General features: G+C 36.1%; 1 protein-coding gene across 1 annotated transcript; it reads left to right on the top strand.

The window, feature by feature from the left end:
* The first annotated feature begins 479 nt into the window (after nucleotides 1-479).
* Nucleotides 480-16,699, top strand: Anxa1 (annexin A1). The gene is made up of 13 exons (XM_003472219.4): nucleotides 480-660; nucleotides 6,097-6,175; nucleotides 6,269-6,377; nucleotides 6,834-6,928; nucleotides 7,726-7,839; nucleotides 8,286-8,376; nucleotides 9,904-9,983; nucleotides 10,711-10,767; nucleotides 12,318-12,411; nucleotides 13,196-13,291; nucleotides 14,071-14,129; nucleotides 15,594-15,716; nucleotides 16,352-16,699. The coding sequence occupies exons 2-13, from the start codon at nucleotides 6,110-6,112 to the stop codon at nucleotides 16,406-16,408; spliced, it is 1,041 nt and encodes a 346-aa protein (XP_003472267.1). The 5' UTR covers nucleotides 480-660; nucleotides 6,097-6,109; the 3' UTR covers nucleotides 16,409-16,699.
* Nucleotides 16,700-19,863: the final 3,164 nt, after the last annotated feature.

Genomic DNA, 19,863 nt, shown 5'->3' with positions numbered 1-19,863 from the left:
ATCACAATGTGATTTTAATTTTCTATTTTTAAAAAATTTAAATATTTAGTGATTTTTTTGATCACACCACATACATTATTTTCCAGTTGCCACAAGGATTCCAGTAAGTAGGCAGCCTTGGGAATACTCCTGCTATATTTAAAAGCAGAAACAAGTTCAGGGAGATGAAATATACCCGCAAGGTCACAGAGTAATAAGGAAAGGAGCTGGAATACAAACCTAAGTTTTTTCTTTTTTCTTTTTTTTAATTCTTCAAATTACTATGCATTTCATTTCATAGACTACTTAGTTGAAACAAATGCATCCAAAATTGCGTTAGGGTTGGGGCTGTTCTTAACTGTACTTGAAACTCGGCTACATTTTACTACTGAGGGAGGGGGATGCAGAAGGAAGGAGAAGCAATGTGTCCTTCCAATTTTCTTTCCTTCTGTGATATCAGCTGATTGGTTTAGTGAGTAGTTTTGCAAGACTTGTTTGACTTTGCTTTTGGACAAAGCTGAGCCTTGTATTTCAAACAAAAGACAACCAATTACTAACTTCTGGTTGCTAGGCGTGGCCCCAGCTCAAACTCTATAAAATCAGTTCAGAGCTCCACTTGGAGACAGAAACCTTCAGAGAAGAGCCTCTCTTGAGTTCTTTGGAAGAAGGTAGAAGAAAAGGGTAAGCCTTGGGTTTCTTTTTAGGTAGTTTTTGTTGCTCTGAAAACTTTTCAGACACCAGTAAAAATTCTTTGGATTTGCTTTGTGGTTTATTCAGGAGTTTTATGACCATTAAAAATGTTACTGTTTCCACAGGTTTTATGTCTGCTTGCATTTCATATAGTTTGAAAAACTCTATCTTAAGAATTACAAATTGCATTCTTTGGTTTTACTTAGTTCAGAAATACAATTTATAAGATACAGTAAGTATGACTTTATTTTGCTGTTCAGTTACCATGGTAAAGGAGAAAACACCGCTTAACCTCTTGTAACTTTTAAAGAATGTGTTTTTTCTGTCCTCCCCCTTGGAATGTGCATTTTTATCTTACAAAGAAATCAGTCTGTGGGTGCCTGGAAGGGTCCAGAAAAATAAAAATAAAAGGTAGGTTGCAGGGAACTACAAAATAACTTCTCCTTTGTAATTTATTTTCTGCCTTTGTAAGGAAAACTAAACAGATTCAGATCTCAGGGTGGCAACTGTGGTCTTTGTAATTAACGTTTTTAAAAGTAATGTTATGCTTACTCATAAGTTAAAAAGGTCCACTTATTATTCATTTCATTTAAACTGGGTGTGGCCGCATTCTTTTCCCTGTGATCTGTGTCACAGACAGGATTTTCCAGTGCTGGTTTGAAAACCTAAGGAGAAAAGAAACGTTTCCTGGGTGGTGTCAGATAAAGTACATCCTGAGAAAGCCAGCAGGACACTCTAAAAACTACTCCAACTAACAACATCTGGGTTGTTGGATGAGCTGATGGTCACAGCATTTCTTAAAGAAGCACAAAGCCAATTTGAGACTTTAAGTGGTTTTGTACATATTTGCAAAAGTAAAAGATTGTGAGTCTCAGATACTTGGCTAGTGCTGATTACAAATATTCTTCCAAGTATTTTTCCCCCTGCCTATTTTTAAATGTTAACTAAATGCCTCAGTTTCTAACTTGTGATACTAGCTGATTAAGAGAGGTACGCTTTTTCTGGAGCTGGCCTAAGATTATGCTTGAACTTTGAAACTGCCAAGTTCCCCTCTGTCCACAGGAATGTATCATCTGAGCTATAAAAGAAGGCATTTTGTAACTGATTCAAATGTGGCAAAATGCTTGCCACATTTTGTAACGCTGACTTGGGCTGTTTGAGGAAGTTGCTTCCATCCGAGCTCTAGGATCAACCACATCTGGCAGGCTTCCAACGTATGACTGATGTTGACAAAATGATAATAACCTTGTTAAGGAACTAGCTATAGTTTCAATCAAAACATCTGTGAAGATTGACTTTGATACATATTAACTGTCTAACCTCATTGTTCTTAATTATCTCTAGGCCCAATAATTTATGATGTATTTAAACTCAGAGTAAAACTACTGGGTTGTCACCTTTTAGAGAAAAATACAAACAGTGTTTGAAGTAATTGTTTCCTTTTCCTTTAAAATTAGATAGATTTTTATTGGGGAAAACATCAAAATAAATCCAATTTACATAAAGCCCTTATCCATCAGATCATTTTCTTCACCACCATGTACTTGAGGTGGGATTTGATATTGTCACTTCAGACTTCTTGTGGATTTTATATATAATTTATTCTAATTTTCTTATTTTATGAATGAAGGCCATTTGAAGAGGCTTTCTGTTTTGTTGAGGTCAGATTGTCAGAGAAACAAGGTTCAGAGGACCTCAGCACTGTGTTTATACCCTGGAGTTTTGAGAAGTTTGTTACTTAGCGCAAATCTTCCCTAAAAGTTTTGTAAAGATCATATTAATTTAATAAGACATATGAACTTGCGGTACTCAGTTTGCGGCCCTGAAAGTGCATAGTGAACAGCGTATTTGCATTGCTCTAGTGAAAGGCTGCTGGGGACAAAAGTAAGTCAACGGAACGTGGGAATCCAGGCAGGGCCATCATACAGGTAAAGGGAGACTGCGTGGGAGGACAGGTAAGGCTGAGCACGGGATTAAGGCTTTCTGGAAGATGGAATACTCTGCTGTGAGTCTTCATTTAAAAGTAGCAGCTGGGCAAACAGAAGAGACTGAGGAGGAAGAAAGAACTTTCCAGGCAAGGGCACTCCTTATCCCGGAGCTCAGAAGCAAAACTTCATGAGTCAGTCTTTCATAGTGTTTGTTCAGAGTCACACCACTGTATGGTCTGACTGGCTTATTTCTAAGGTAGGTGTGAGGTCCCCTTGTGAAATATATTTCAAGGAACAACTATGCACAAGGCAAAAATAAACCACCTAGGGCCAAGGTGAAGCCTAACAAGGGTTGACTGCTAATGAACTTGATGCTCTGGTATGTCATTAAAAATAATATCAACCTTGTCATTGGTCATTTTGTTTATTGGCTTAAAGGAATTTGGAATCAGAAGGTATGGGTTGATGTCATGATTCCTGTCACAGGGAGCTGGAAAATTGCCTGAAAATGACACTGTGTTTGAAAGACATTAAGGATAAAGTTGCGTTCTAAGCTGGTTACTCGCTACTCTATGAAGAACTCTGATAGCTTTTGCCAGTAACCAAGAGATAAGACACATTTCTTCTGTCTCATGTGAAATATTCAACTCTGCTATTTTGCTTTTTTTGAGTTATGCAATTAATATAGTAATGTAATTATATATATATACATATATATATATATATATATATATATATATAAAACATATGTATGTTTGTGCATAAAAAGCTATTTTCATCTTCAAATTAGCTGATGCTAGTCATGGAGATAAACCTGGTTTCAGAGTTCATTGGTATTTAATTAAAATATTTATTGAGCTAAAATAAGATAGCAATATAGGCTTTTAAAAAGCTACTGGTGGTACAAGTTTTAATTATTAGCATCAAAAGGACAGAACAAAGGAAAACTCACAGGATTCATCTGTTTTTCATACAACATGCTTTCACAATGAAATTTGGCCAGATTACTACTTGATGTGGTATTTGTAAATTAGGTAAATTTTCTGTTAATCTACGCAATTGACTTTGGGCAGTAGCTAGCAGGACATGGTAAAATCTGTTTCCTTTAGAGCAATTTCTCACATCCTGCTATGAACCTGGTATTCGCAAGAGCTAGGAGACAGTCCTCGGCTGACCCAGAGTTCATTTGGCTCTAGTGGCTTTCCTGAAGGTGCTTCTATTCCAATGCCTTTTTTTCCCAGACTGCCCTCCTAGGTTGCCCAAATGATTTAAACTAAAATTATAAGAACACATAAAGCACAGAACAGTCTCCTCCAGAGATGCTTAAATCACTTACTCAAGTCCCTCTCTTTTGTCACTTATGTTACAAAATTAATATAGTAATATGATTTTCCCTTACGTTTTTTCTTTAAAACAAAAAATGCATTATGCAATTATTTTTAGAAATGAAAGGCATAGTGAAGGAGTTTTCAAAATTTTATTTTGAAGTTGTCAGATTTGCTTTAATTTATATTTGAAAATACCTTTAGTCTTTGCTTTGTTCTCTTTGAAGTTCTTTTCGGATTCAAAAGAATAGAATAAACATGTTTTATGAGTGATGGAAGTTTTTTTGTGCCAAGTGACTGAGCATATCACTGATTCTGAGGATCGTCCTTTATTAAAAACTGAGATGAGGTGATGAAAATAGAAATTTTAAAGATGTGAAACTTAGCTAGAATTACTATGAGGTTTTATGTGTGCCAGTTAAGCAGCTGGAATGCATAAATTCATGTGGCAACAATGATTACACCAGATTAGAGAGTAACAAGTGGTAAAATTTTGTGCAAAATTGCACAAACTTGACTTTACCTTGGGAAACAACTTTAAATTTACCGATTGCTAGTGAGTCAAGAATGCATTAAATGAATGCAAAATATATTGATTCTTCACACAGATGAGAAAATAGTTTGCACAATCCAACCCACAGCTATTAAGTGGAGATTGTTCCTGCTTAGGAAAGTATTTCCTCAGGTGTTTAATCTTATTACTTGGAACTGCAGTCATTTGTCAGAAGGCATGGGTTGAGTACTTTGTCTGAACATGCTGTTAGAGTTTTACTTATCATGAGTCATTTAACTTCATATCACGAATTTACAATGACAGATTAACTTTCTAACTTCTCTTGCACGTATTCCTCATACCAGTCTCCGAAGGAATAAAGCAGAAAGCTGTGGAGGGGTAGCTTAGTAGAGGCCTTCAGCATGGGTACCTAAAACTGCAGCCCTGCACAGGAAAGATCATGGATGGCTTTTTCTGTGTGTGCACAGGCAAAACATGGAACTCACTAAATTTTAACATGGTTCATGGTTCTATAAGTGCACGTTCTACTGCACAAAAATTACTACAAAATATATGATAGCCATGTAAGAAACTTCCTTTAAGACAGGCCTTGTTAAAAGGTCCTGTATGTTGCAATTTCATCCCTCCTTGTTCCAACATAACCATGTATACAACCGTTTTCCTGGTGTTTTGTGTTTGAAAGAAAAACATGTAGCGTTAGTGTTTACACAGCCCAGAAAGGAAGAAATACGGAAATACCAGTTACTCCATGTACTGGTATAGTTTTACATAAAGAAATGAAGGAAGAAGTTGGGTTATTTGGGAAGAAATACATGGATTGTGTTTGGGTAGTTCACTCCTGCATATTTTATTTAATAAATGTAAATATTATGGCTGTTCTCTGGGCATTCCTTTGCTACAAGCTCTATTTAATCTCACATAGATTCTCTAATGGCCTGTTAAATGGTCTCTAATTTTTATTTTACCTCTCTCTTAGCCATTCTTCATGATAAAGGATAAATGCTTTTTCTAAGATACAATTAGAATCACCCTGCTTTCTTTGTGCAAACCTATCGACGCTTTCCTAAAGCTTTGCACGTACATTTAGCCATCTTTGCTGCAGCTTCTGTTAGCATTTTTCTCACTCCTGTAAACTTTGTTTTTTCAGTTCCGAAATGTGACAAGCTTCTCTGTGTTTTATTCTCTTTACTATTCTGCTGCATTAACTTTGACTCATTTCAAGAGAGACACTGCCCAGCAACACTTCCTCTAAAAAGTTTCTTAGCCTTTGTGGTTTTCCTGATAGCTAGCACACTAACTCTAGGTTCTTTGAGGTGAAGATAGCATTTCAGTGCTTTTGCATCTCAAGCGTTTGGCGGACGGTGAGTGATCCATCATGGTTCTTCTTTTCAGCAAACAGGTGCATTGTGGTGGTCATTTGATCCCTAGGGACTGGGGCTGAGTGTGTCAGCAAAAAGCCCAGTTTCTGCATAGAAGCTAGGGACTTCTTTTTAAGTATATAATAGTTTTTAAAATGCTTATACCCTACGTTTTATTGTGTTCCTAAATGTATTTCTAGCAAGAGAGGATAAGGTTATTCAATAACATGAGATCATGTGTACTTAAGGAGGAGTATTGAGAGTGGTTTGTTTTCTAAGAGCATCTGCTATCTTCTTTCTAGACACTCCTTCAAAATGTCAATGGTATCAGAGTTCCTCAAGCAGGCCTACTTTATAGACAATCAAGAACAGGACTATGTCGTAAGTAGAGTAATAAAGTAGCATGGTTACAGTATTAAACTTTGCAACTACCACGAGAGAATGGAGATTAATTCATGAGACTCTGTTCCACAGAAAACTGTGAAGTCATCCAAAGGTGGTCCTGGCTCAGCCGTGAGCCCCTACCCCAGCTTCGATGCTTCCTCGGACGTTGCTGCTTTGCACAAAGCCATCACTGTGAAAGGTGAGTGTGATTCCTGAAAACAAGCCAGTCCACAACGTTCCAGAGCAGTTATCTGACTGGTGATCAGAATAAAGGGAAGAAGCTTTCATTTTGATGAGAAGAGTCCTATCAAATGGAGATCTACTTCCTTCTCAGTACCCAGAAAATTACGATTAAATCCATGGGCTGTCAGTATGGAAATTCAGAATCAACACAGTGGATTCCATGTTGGGTTTGAACCAAGGTCAAACACTGCAACATCCAGGTCCAAGAGCAGTTTATTGACCCTCATTGCTCATTCAGATGAGTAAATCGTCATCTTTAGACTTTCAGTTTGGCAAAAAGTGTAGTGTTTAATTCCTAGGCTGAGCAGTTATATTTTTTAGTTTATTAAGAACTACATTTGGAATGTCTTGTTAATGAATCATTTTCTGTAGAGCAAATGGAGGTTAAAAGCTGGGGGTTCTTTATTTCCAGGTGTGGATGAGGCGACCATCATTGACATTCTGACGAAGAGGAACAATGCCCAGCGTCAGCAGATCAAAGCAGCCTACCTCCAGGAGAAAGGGAAGGTGGGTGACAATGGACAAGGTTGATGTTTCATCCGGCTCCAATTTATGCAGAAACATGGATTCTGAAGCACATTTGCTAGTTCTTGCAGTTTACAGCATTGTTTCCCATTACGTCTCAGACATGCAGTATTTACCTGCCTTGTTCAATGGAATCAATTCTAACAAATGTACTCGCTTTGGACACTGGCCATTTGGGTATCAGTTCCTCCCAGATGTGATGTTTTATATGGGAGATGATCATCAGTTTGAACCTAACCAGCGTCAAAATTGAGTAATTTATTTCCATTAAACTATAACTTCTGCTAAAATTCAAACTGGGCTGCAGTACTGAAATCTAAAGTTTGTGTGTGGTTCTCCTTTAGATGCAAACTTTATGTCTTATAGCAAATGTAGGCAGTTTTTTGAAAATAAGCTCAATTAGAAAGCTAAAATGTTAGTTACTAACCATAATGCTTGCTTGAGCAATGAAAATGTCAAAAGTTAGAAAAATTAATGCATCTTTTTAGATTTATTTTTACTATGGTTATTTTACTATGGTTTTTACTATGGTTTACATATAGCTTCTTCTCTGTGAAAAATATTGAGAATCCTGTCATGCAATGGATTTCATCTAATCCTACTGGATCTAAAAATTTAAGCTGACGTACCTAATATGTGGTGTGCTTTGTAGTATGAAAAAAAGGTGTTTTAAAAATTACTGAGGTTAGGGACTATCATAAGATGACCTAAGGTAATACCACGTTGTTGCATGAACTGAGATGTAAGAAATCCTAGTTCTAAGCTTTCTTTTTTCACAGCCACTGGACGAAGCTCTGAAGAAAGCCCTCACAGGGCATCTGGAAGAGGTGGTTTTGGCTCTGCTGAAAACTCCAGCCCAGTTGGATGCAGATGAACTCCGCGCTGCCATGAAGGTAAACCACCAATCTAGTCAATGCCCCTGTTCTTAGCACAGGGTGTGGTCTGTGTATTCCCACAGATTCCTGCATATTCTGCTTTGTCTTCAGTATCCACTACAACAGTATTCCCATTTCCATCAGTGGAACTTGAAAGAATGACTACATTAATAATTCAAAGAATGAATCAATAGATATGTAAAGGAATAAATGTTGGCATTAATATCCTCCTTTTAATGTCACTGTGTAAGTCAAATATGTATATTGTAATACCTCTATTCCACATTGGCTGCATATCCCTTTTGCTTTAAAGCAGTATAATAAATAGAGCTTATTATAATTATTAAATATTATGACCAAAATTGACAAAATGGAAAATCCAATACATTTTGAGATGCAAAAACTAGTTGATCTTTTTAAACAAAAATTTTCCCTATGTATCCTTTCTTTTTCTTTTAATTCAGGGACTTGGAACTGATGAAGATACTCTGATTGAAATTTTGGTATCAAGAAAGAACAGAGAAATCAAAGAGATTAATAGAGTCTATAGAGATGGTAAGTTGTAATGTCTAACTGTTCAGTATGTAAACTGGAAAGGGTATTGATGCCCTTCCCTAAAACATAATATATATTTTACTTAGGGGGAATTTAGAAAGTCTGTGTATGAAAATACTTATTTGCTTTTGAACACAAGTCTGCTGATGGAATTCATACACTGCTACCAGGCAACATTCAGCTTGCTAAGCTGCTAATGAAGCAGCCCACAGTACAAGCTACATGGAGCCTAAACCTTAATACAAAAGGTCCCCCCAGAATTAGTGGATGCATGTTGGTATGGATACTCAGTTCATAGCACTGAGCTTGAGGAACTTTCTAAAAGCGTTATATATTTTTCTAAGATTGACTTCGTTACAGTGTTTCACTGTCATTTATTTATTTATTTATTTTTTATCAGTACCAGGGAGTGAACTCAAGGCCACCTGCTTGCAAGGCAGGTGCTTATGCCGCTGAGCTAAATCCCCAGCCCCCACTCTCACTTGTTTTGAGGAGCTGTGCAATTTGAAAACATCTCCAAACAAAATATGTATCTCCATGTTGTCCTGAAAAGATAAAGACTTAGGTAGTTTTCATTGCTGGGTACCTTTGCATTGCTATTATAGTATAAATGAGTGAATTACTTTTATCTCTGGTTGGATTTGTGGGGATGAACGATCAGACATGTGTCATTTTATGTATTCAGTGAATTAATTCATCTAATGACAAATGACAAACGTCACAATACTGGAAAGAAGATAAGTGCAAGTCTTACTGTTTTTCTCTTTTTTTTTCCTTCCCTTTTTCCCCTCTCATTTTTTCCTTCCTTTCTTTCCTTCCTTGTTTTTTTGTGTACTAATGATTGAACCCTGGATCTCTGCACAAAGCTACGTGCCCAGTCCATTTTTATTTTGAGGCAGGGTTTCAATAAGTCACTAAATTGCTCAGGCTAGGCTTGACTTAAGACCCTCCTGCCTCAGTGTCCCAGAGAGCTAGGATTATAGGAACACATTCATGCGTCAACTAACCTGACTGCTATTTTGCCTATAGGTAAGTAGGTGTGTATAGTTTTATATATATATATATATATATATATATATATATATATTACCCATAAAATGAAGTTTTAATAGTAGAGAGTTTATGGTCAAGCAATTCTCTATTTTATCCTTTTAAATAACTTTCTATTCATCCTATTGATGGAAGTTTGGCATATCATATGTCAGAATTAATGATTTGATAATGCACAAATAAGGAACCTTTTCTCCTTGACAAAAGCTTGCTATTTGTTCCTAGTATTATTCAAATACGTCTGCTGCCCTATAGCAAATAAATCTGATATTCTATTGTTCTACCTGCTCTAATTTCTCTATTTCTGTTAAAAGATGATAATGTTATAAAATGCATCCCATGATTTGCATATTGTGGCACTATAAACTCTATGTTAAAACAGACAGATTAGAGATTGTTGCTCTATTATTGACATTGTTATTTTTCAAGAGTTTGGAAATGGGCAGTAAAAAAGCTTTTTATTTTTTAATTTCTCAGAACTGAAAAGAGATTTGGCCAAAGACATCACCTCAGACACGTCTGGAGATTTCCAGAAGGCTCTGCTTTCGCTCGCTAAGGTATAATTCAAATACTTCAGGAAATGCCTCTGCTTTTATATGAAGAATAAAACCTTAGCTCTGAGCTCTAAGAATGAGGAATTAATACTTTTTACATTTTAATTGGTAAATCATAATTATATATGTTATGGGATACAGTGTGATGTTTTTGTAGGTGAATATGATGGGGAATTAATAAAAAGAAAAACAACATATCCTTATTACTCATCAGTTCTTTATAGTTAGACAGTGGGAAATTGTCATTTAGAAATGTACAATACATTATATTGACTGGAGTCATCTTGCTATACAATATTTTCCCATTTCTTCCTGCACTCTTTTTTTTTTTTTTTTTTGGTCTTTTTCCTTTTTATCGGTACCAGGGATCGAACTCACGACTGCCTGTTTGCAAGGCAGGCGCTTATGCAGCTGAGCTAAACCTCCAGCCCCCTCTTCCTCCACTCTTCATACTTGCTAATATTCATTTCATCTCCTCTCTACTGCTATGAGATTGACATTGTCAAATGCCACAGATAAGTGAGTTTATGGTACATGTGTCTCTCTTTGCCTGCCTTATTTCACTTGGTATGATGTCTGTCAAGTTCCTCCATGACATCATAAATGATAAGATTTCCTTTTGACCCTGTGTTTTCCAAAAAAGTATTATTTATCTGGCTTAAGAGAAGTTAAGTAAGTCATGTGGTTATATGATAAAGGGAAGCTTGTAACATGATGCATTTTTCCCCAGGGTGACCGATGTGAAGATCTCAGTGTGAATGATGACTTGGCTGACTCAGATGCCAGGGTAAGCAGGGGCTCAGAACACAGTACTGGGGTCACCTCCTGGCTTGCAATGGGTCACCACTAGATGCTCTCCGCCTGAAATCAAACCTCAGACCTCCTGAGGAGACAGAGGTTCTGCAATGCTCATTCCCTGAGTGAGCTCCAGGTCTCTGTAGCCCAAGAGAGAAAAATGCAGGCTTTACCTTTTCAGGAAGGCTCTTAAAGACAGAAAGGATTGAAAAAGAACAGTGAACCTCTGATGTCTTTCCTGAACTTGGTTTGTATTTACTAAGTATAAGTAAGGCAAAGTATAATATAAAGAGAAATGGAAACAGTAAACAATCTAATGCTCTTTTAAGTGTGACAATCAGATAGCTCATAGATGTAAATTTATAGTGTAAAATGAAATTGTAATTTAAATATCAGTTAAATATCCATTAAATAGTAGTAAAAATGTAAATTAGTAAGACAGTATAATTATTATATAATTATTGCATACTGTGTATTGTTGTATATTGTTTCAGTGGGATTTCTAGTTATTTACGTACAAAACCATTAGAAGAAATGATACTTTGGGACATGAAATTTTGATTTGAAAAACATTGAGTGGTATTATTTACATTATGCTTTCTTCATGGACTAGTAGTCTGTATATAAAATTCTCCACACTGAGACAGCAAGAGCAGAAGGTTATTTGTCCACAAACATCAGCCTCACTCCACATACACACATAATAAGCACTAATTAAATTTTTGTTAAATTAAATCCATACATGGTAGATGAACTGGCTTGAAAGGTGAAAAATAAATTATAGTAACCATTGAAAACTTGAGAATTTTAATAGAAATTGTGCAAGCATGTGTAAAACGATTTTATTATTTGAATAATTGCCCATAACAAAAATTTTTTTCATTTGCTTGTGACATTTCTAAATATGATTTTTATTTTAAGACTAATAGGGCTCCAAAATCTGTATTTATGAACACTACATAGATTAGTGTGACCCAGAATGATGACAATAATTAACATTTCAAAGTTAACAGAGTGTACTTGTGATAATCAGGGAATAATTATCTTTTTCATTTAAAAGAAGAGGAGGAAAGTGATGATTACTGAGGTTAAATTTCTTGTCTGAGGTCACACAGCTTTTTAATTTCAGAGCCAGAATCTGAATCTAGAAATTGTAACACCAAAGTATAAGCTCTATATTGTGACTGACCTATTATTTCACAAGTGCCATTGCTGCTAAATGACTTTGGACAATAAGGAGTAAAGAACATCTTCAGGGGTCCTGTGGGGTAGTGTTAATAGACCATAATCTTAAAGCAATTCAATTAGGCAAACGTGTATTCCGTAAACACACACACACTCTCTAGTGTTCATGAGGCACCTTGAGAGATAGTATGCAAGGTACTTGGCAAACAAATCAAGGAACACATGTACATGCTCCTCAAATCCTACTAAGATTGTTCCAAGCACAAAGCAATTGCTTGTAAAATATTTGAAGAGGTCGACATTCTCATGCCCGGATCAGTGCAGCAGAGTCAAAGGTCTATTTTCGTGTCCTAACAGGCCTTATATGAAGCCGGAGAAAGGAGAAAGGGGACAGATGTGAATGTGTTCATCACCATCCTGACGACCCGAAGCTATTCCCATCTTCGCAGAGGTAATGTAAATAATTCTGGGACATTTGGGTTTCCTTACTGAGTATGCGTAAGAGAGAGGGAGGAGACACAGGCTGATCCATGTCTCTCCTTAGCACACGGTGTGGTTTTCCTGGTTTGATCAGTGTTTGTCCATATGTGCAGCTGGACGGCCATCATGTCACAGCACTGCGAATGTGTCTGTGACCTTGGCATACCATTCCTTTATTTCCATGGTTTTTGCTTTCCCAAATGATTTGGGATAGTTCTAACAACAGTCACATACAACAGAGAAAATGAAATTCCAGGGAATGAAAACAAAACCAAGCAGGCAAATGCAAAATTTAAAAATAGTTCTGGGTTTTGTGTACAAACTTGAGCCCTGAATCTCCTGGAAGCCAACGTTAGGGTAAAATTATCACAACTACCTGAAGTCCATTATTTGATGATAACGCTCTCACTTCTAATTTTAAACCAAAGTGTTAACCGTGCAGCTCTTTATATCAGGTAAGATCCATTTGCTGTGGCAAATGATACTACTGTAGTTTTATGACTGTCTATAATATGTCATTTGTAATAACTGGTAGTTCTTGGAGATATTTCCTTCACTTCGTACTAAACTATCAAAATGTCCATGTGATTTACATTCCCAAGAGAAGATGAGCTCCATATTATGCTAAGATGTGGGAATAGCTTTCTTAAAGTGTGACAAAAATTCAGTTATCCCAAAGAATTCCTTTAGTAATTCCAAATTTGAGAAAGTTTGCAAAAGACAGTATTCAATCTTAGTTAAAATTTAATGTTCAGTGTTTCAGAAATACACCAAGTACAGTCAGCATGACATGAACAAAGCTCTGGACCTGGAGCTGAAAGGTGACATTGAAAACTGCCTCACAGCCATCGGTACGTATGGGAAGAGCTTTTAAACTGGAAAATGCATTTTAGTGATAACTTATACTCTTTTATTAAAAATAAGAAAAGCACAATAAAACAACCAAAACCAAACCCTCAGAAATGATACGTCTATGTTCCACACAGAGGCAGTGGGTAGACTGGCAAACAATTAAGGTGCCTTCTTTTAGCAAAAGACATTATTTCCCCTTTACTAAAGGACGAATCTGCTGGGAATAGTGTTAGTGAGCAGATAATAATTCAGCAGGTCTGGCTGAGGCCTGGGCTCTGCATTTTTAACATCCTCTGTGGGGTATTTCTGCTCCCACTTTGTGCAGCAAGGTCAGTTACAAAACCAAAACAGAACTGTACCGATTGACTTATGCTAGTATGGACAACTGCCTTATACTTAAAGGCTATCCTGTCCTGGGTTTTTAATTAATTTATTTTTAGTGTTCTTATTAAAGTATTGATCAAATATTTACTTTTGTGGTCTCTAAAACCAAGAGCCATTTATTCAGGAAAGCAGGAACTCTGAAGTTTCTAATGGGATACATTTAAGGTAATTAAAGACTAAATGATGTTGTCTGGGACATGGACATACAAAACCACCATCTAGATGGTCATAACATCTTCCCACCTGCCAAATATCTCATGATGGGAGGAGGGAGAGGCAAAATGATCCGTGACAGTCTTGGTGGCGGAGCTCTGTGTTTCTCTTCTTTCCCATGCATTAATTTTTTCTTCTGCGGTAAATATATCTAAGCAACTAAAATTTACCTTTCTTCCAGTGAAATGTGCCACAAGCACACCTGCTTTCTTTGCTGAGAAGCTTCATCTGGCCATGAAGGTATCATTCCACTTAAAGCTTTGCTTAGAGGAAAATGATTTGCAGATAGAACAGAAATTCCGATATTCTCAGAAAATCACATTTTGTAGCTTTGCATTAAAGAAAATCATTGCTCTATTCAGTGCCAGGGTGATACCCTGCCTTATTAAACCACCACAACAAAAAACTTCTCTTAGATTTGGTGCATTTTAAAAATATATAGATGCTAGTATAAATAATTTGTTAAGAATTTATGACTGACTTGCGATTTGCTTAAAATCTCAGCTACCAAGGAAAGGATGATTTAGTTAATGTATTTGCACTAAAACTGTGAGTTTTATGATCTTACACTTTCTAAATTTCTTTTCCTTTTTTTTTTAAATGTCATTTTTCATGTCATGGATTAATATTGAATCTTCAAGAATACCATTTCATGTTTATCAAAGTAGAAGGTGGTATTAAGATGTATTTTAAATACTCCAAGTATTTATTTATGTTCTGAGTTCTAAAGTGAATAATGATGGTATTGTCTTTATTTTCCTCAAGGACACACACACACACACACAGAGAGAGAGAGAGAGAGAGAGAGAGAGAGAGAGAGAGAGAGAGAGAGAGAGAGAGAAAAGGAGGAGGGTGGAGGAAGACAGACATAGACATAGGAGTGAGAGAGTCAGATAAGGAGAGACACAGAGAGAGAGAGACAGAGACAGATAGAACCAGTCATTTAATGTTAGAGGCTTCTGTAAAATGCTGTGCTAGGCACACCTAACATAAAATGCAGGCACAGCAGATACTGTTACACAATAGTTAACAGAGTGGCTGCCCCTGTGCCTGCCATTGCCTCGTGTGGTTTTCAGATGGATACCTGGTACTAGGAGAAAGTTACACAGAGTTACACAGCCTGTGCCTTGAGAAGTCTGCCTAATCTTATTGTTAGTTAATCTAAGACCTCAGTTTGAACAGGAATGATAAAAGAAAGGGTGGAAGAGAAGGCAAGATAAAGCAACAGTGGTGCAAGGAGAGGAAAAGTACTCAGGATTGAACACAGAAGGAGCAGAACTCTCCCATACAGTAAATATAATTAGGGAATGGGACACCCTGCAAGAGGCTATAGAATTGGGCAGGGCGTTAGAAACCTGCAGGTGATTGGTTTTCATTCGCAGGAGAATGTCAGAGTGTCAGAGTGTTTTCAAAAGACAAACTCAGTGATCAATTTTACCATTCCAGAAAGAGTTTTAGTGTAATTTTAATTTTTGGATCGCTCGTAGCAAACTTGGTTGAAGGCCAGTTAGGAGGTTACAGAACTTCTTTTTACTAAGTTACAGCTGGTATGGTCACTTCCTTACTACTTACATGCATGTGTGCGTGCGTGTGTGTGTGTGTGTGTGTGTGTGTGAATGTGGAGATAGCTTCTCTTATACAGAATCCATGCTCTTTATTGATAATGTTTTTGTGAGTATGAGGACACTGATTTGTTTTGGACAGGGTGCTGGAACTCGTCATAAGGCGCTCATCAGGATTATGGTCTCTCGCTCTGAAATCGACATGAACGATATCAAAGTGTACTATCAGAAGATGTATGGCATCTCTCTTTGCCAAGCCATCCTGGTATGTTGTGAGATTCACAAGGCCACTTGCACAAGTGACAGTGTATGCAATACCTTCAAAGAGAAAAGCTGATACTGCATCTATGCATTGCATGTATAAGATTAATTAATGTCATGTGACTGATTTATAAATAAACTATCACTGAACATTTACTAGTGAGTTCTATACCAGAGAACTAGGTACATTTTCAACCAGAGTTATAGAAATGTTTTCCACTTTAAAATTCTAAAATATTTTAGTTTTTTGCAGTATAGGTAGATTTTAGGATTTTGCAAATAATAATATAAGTGAATGATATTTTCTTTGTTTTATCATATGTAAAATATTTCAAGTATATATATTCACAGACTGAGGCACAAGGATCACAAATTTGAGTCCTGGCCCAGAAAATTAGCAAGACCATGTCTAAAAAATTAAAAATTAAAAAATTAAAAAGGGCTTGGACTGTATCTCAGTGTGCAGCCCCTATGTTCAATATTCACTTCCAGAAAAACAAAGTTTGCTAACTCATCAGAGAACTGAAAAATACGACAGAAAAGCCAAGGGTGTAAAGCTTTTAGATAATAGTTCTATAAGTATAATATATTGATTATGACTTTCATAGCTTTAAGTGTTCTCTATTTCTGAATCAACAGGATGAAACCAAGGGAGATTATGAAAAAATCCTGGTTGCTCTTTGTGGAGGGCAGTAAACATTCCTTGGAGCTCTCAAGTACTCTTACCTGAAGACTTCTTAATCACGGTTTTATATTTTTCAACGTTGGCTTAACGAGGAAGGTTTGTTGGACAGGTTCACAGTGTAACTGCTTGCTTTCTGAAAACAAAGTTATCTATACATCTTTTTTTATATCACAACTCTGTATAATGGAGATAAGCCTGCTTTTAAACTGTGTTTTCCAGAAGCTGTCAGACCCCGTATACAAGTTGTTTTATTGCCTGAGAGAGATGTTTATGTAGCCAAAAATAAAAAAAAAAAAAAGTTACCATTGTGTCATTGGCTCTTCATTCTGATATCCAAGTGTAATCCAGTAGTTTAATTTGATTTCAGGGCCTGGAAACTGAATCTGAAATTATAATTCTTTAATGAAATATATTGCATATTCTGATTTGAAAAATCCAATGAGAGTTTTTAAATGGACTTCTTAACATTTCATCCTATGGATGCAAATTATTGAAATTAGCTTTGTTAAACAAAAGAGGTAAAAACTGGAAAGTGTGAAATATACAGAAGACCACAAGAATTCATCTTTTTGAATGAGTGAATGAAAAAATTTTGTATTAAGAAGCTATCATAGATTAGGGATTATTTTTAGATATTTTAAAAAAAATTATTTAGCACTTGGGGCTGGGGATTTAGCTCAGCATCTCAAGCTTGGTAAGCACAAGGCCGTAAGTTCAGTCTCTGGTACAAAAAATAATAATAATAATAAAAAGATTATTTAGTCCTTATACCTTGAAAGGAGGTGCTATCTGCTTTATATTGTTGTACCCCCAAAACAAGCCCTGTGATGTTGTCTGTTGTCAAGAAGGAGGCAAGACATCTTTTAAAAAGAAGCACTTTTATTTTAACTGATACCAGCGGCACAGTGCAGGTGGAGTTTGCAAAGCTGTGCAACTGGGTTAGAACTTTGACAGATTTTTATAGTTCATTTACGATTAGCTCATTGACCACTAAGTACTTAGCGATAGAAACAGAAACAAGGTGGGCCTTTGTTCCCCTTTGCTTGAGGTCAGAGGCATTTCACAGTGGGTGGTAGCCAATTCATAGCCCTTGGTCTGCCAATTCCAGGAATATTCGTCTCTCACAAAAGGAACAATGGTTGACACAGCATCATTTGTCTCTCACAAAGGGAACAAAGGTGGACACAGCAAACAGGTTACTAGGATAGGAGGATGCATACAGAACAGTATGATGAAGTGGTCAGTTAATCTGTAACTATGTGGTTGATGCTTCAATTACGTGGTTACTAGGGTAATAAACACAGCACAGAATGACAATTCTGCTAATAACCATCTTTTTAACTAATTATTTTTGTTAATAACTATCTTTTTAACTTTGCATTTTTAGTTTTAGTACAACGTATATAAATGAAGAATTAAAAATATCAGTGGACAAAAAAATTAATGGACATATGATTTTAAAGGCTGTCCATTCATTTAAAACACATACACAAACATAACACTTTTAAATTTAGTCTTGGAAAGTAGAAATTAAATAATGATAAATTTCTTAAAATAATTACTATATTTGTAACAACCTGCATAAATTTAAAATAAGATAAAAGTGTAAAAGTCTACCATTGTAAAATCATGGCTCTTCAATGTATTTGTGATTGGCATTTTATTAATTTCTAGCAAGAGTCAGCATGCAAGTACTTGACATACTTATCTATCTCTAAAATATCCTAATTCTTTCAACCCACACTCCCCTCTAGCTCTGTCCTCTAATCTTGTTCTTCTATGCCTGGTAAGGAATGAAGGCAGACAGTCTGCACAAATATCAGTGAAATTTGTAGTTCTCTGTATAAATAGGAAAGATGTTGAAAAATTGCTAAATAAGTGGGATTTTTTTACACACACACACTCATGCACGCACACACACACACACACACACACATACATCCAGGGAAAGACTACTACTTGGATTAGGTCAGTACTGAATGGTAGCAGGGAATCCTATTTTTGTTGTTGTTTATGGTGGTTTTCTTATGGTTTCAAAGGGCCACCAAGGTTCCAGGCAATGTGTCTGCACTCAAGACAAGAAGAAGAAGAAGGAGAATAAAGAAAACCAGGCCAGTTTCAGTTTTCGTTTTTTTCTTTCTTTCTTACTAGAAATGTGACTTAAACCCCAGCCCTAGTATATTAGACAGATTGTAAACAGTGGCTTTCAGTCAGGGGCAACTTTGACCTCAGAAGACATAAGACAAGGACAAGACACACTTTAATGGTTACATTGGAGAGTGAGGGGCACTGTCACCCAGTGGACACACGGTGAGTGAGTCATACTAACAAATATTTTACAAAGTACAGAAAGACCCCCCAGAGAAAGCATCGCCTTGCCTACATTATAGTAACTTTGAAGTCATGAAGCTCTTCTGCGGGGTATGTGGAAGACTTCGCGTTCTCCATCACACACAGATCTTCAGATGTATTCAAAACATTGCACAAGCTAGGTGTCGATTTCAAGCAGAGTGTAAGAAAACTCTGGTCCAGAGTTTTAGGTGGTCTATAACTCTAATTAGGAAAAATATGTCTTGGAATAGATTTAATGAGTATTCAGTCCAGCCTCTGTATTTACTTATGCTTCTTAAAAAATAATTATTAATATTTTATTTTATACGTACATGGAATAAGCACTGAAATTACACTTTTAATAATTAGAAAAAGTTATTTCCCAGTGATAATCACTATATTTTTCAAGGCTCATTGCCTATTTGCTTAGCAAAGATATGTGTCCCCCTTCAGTCAATCTCTGACTGTGCGTTTCAATGCTAAATGGAAAGAGAAGACATTAAAAACCATTTTGAAAAAGTGCACATGCTTGAGTCTCTCGAAAAACTATTTTCAAAGCATTTCAAGTATTAGCTCTGGAAATCCTAGAGGTGCTTTGTATTTGAGGCAGCACACAGAGGACTTAAATAGCTTCTTAAATTTTTAGGTAGAAAGTACCCAGGACTTCTGACTCAAAGTTAAGGTACATAATACTTTCATTTATTTTATATTATGGATTATTCAACCACGGAAAATCTAGCAACACATTGCTGATACTATCTTAGAGCAAACTAACCCTAGAGAGCTAATGCTACTATAAAAGCATTACTGATATTTTAAGTTAATTGTAGGATTTTATATATGTTTGTTTATTTAATCTTAACTGTATCTTTTTCCCTTTTTGCTTTATTGCCATAGGCAAGCAACCATTGTCATGTATTTAATGTTTATCTCTAATTACATATTTTGCATCTATTCTTTAATTTTGTGTTTATCATCATTACTGCATACACAATCAACTGCCTTAATTCTACAATTCGGACTAAGTAAAGAATCTCTACTTCCAATAGAACAAGTTAGGAAATTATGCTATGGCTAAAATGCACATTTCATTTTTTTCACTCTGCGTTCATTTCATTAAAAAATAGACAATTAA

Source organism: Cavia porcellus, unplaced genomic scaffold (assembly GCF_034190915.1).
Source record: "Cavia porcellus strain 051 isolate PalLab524CR breed Dunkin Hartley unplaced genomic scaffold, mCavPor4.1 scaffold_1, whole genome shotgun sequence".
Lineage (NCBI taxonomy): Eukaryota > Metazoa > Chordata > Mammalia > Rodentia > Caviidae > Cavia > Cavia porcellus.
This window is presented reverse-complemented; position numbering and strand designations above follow the sequence as displayed.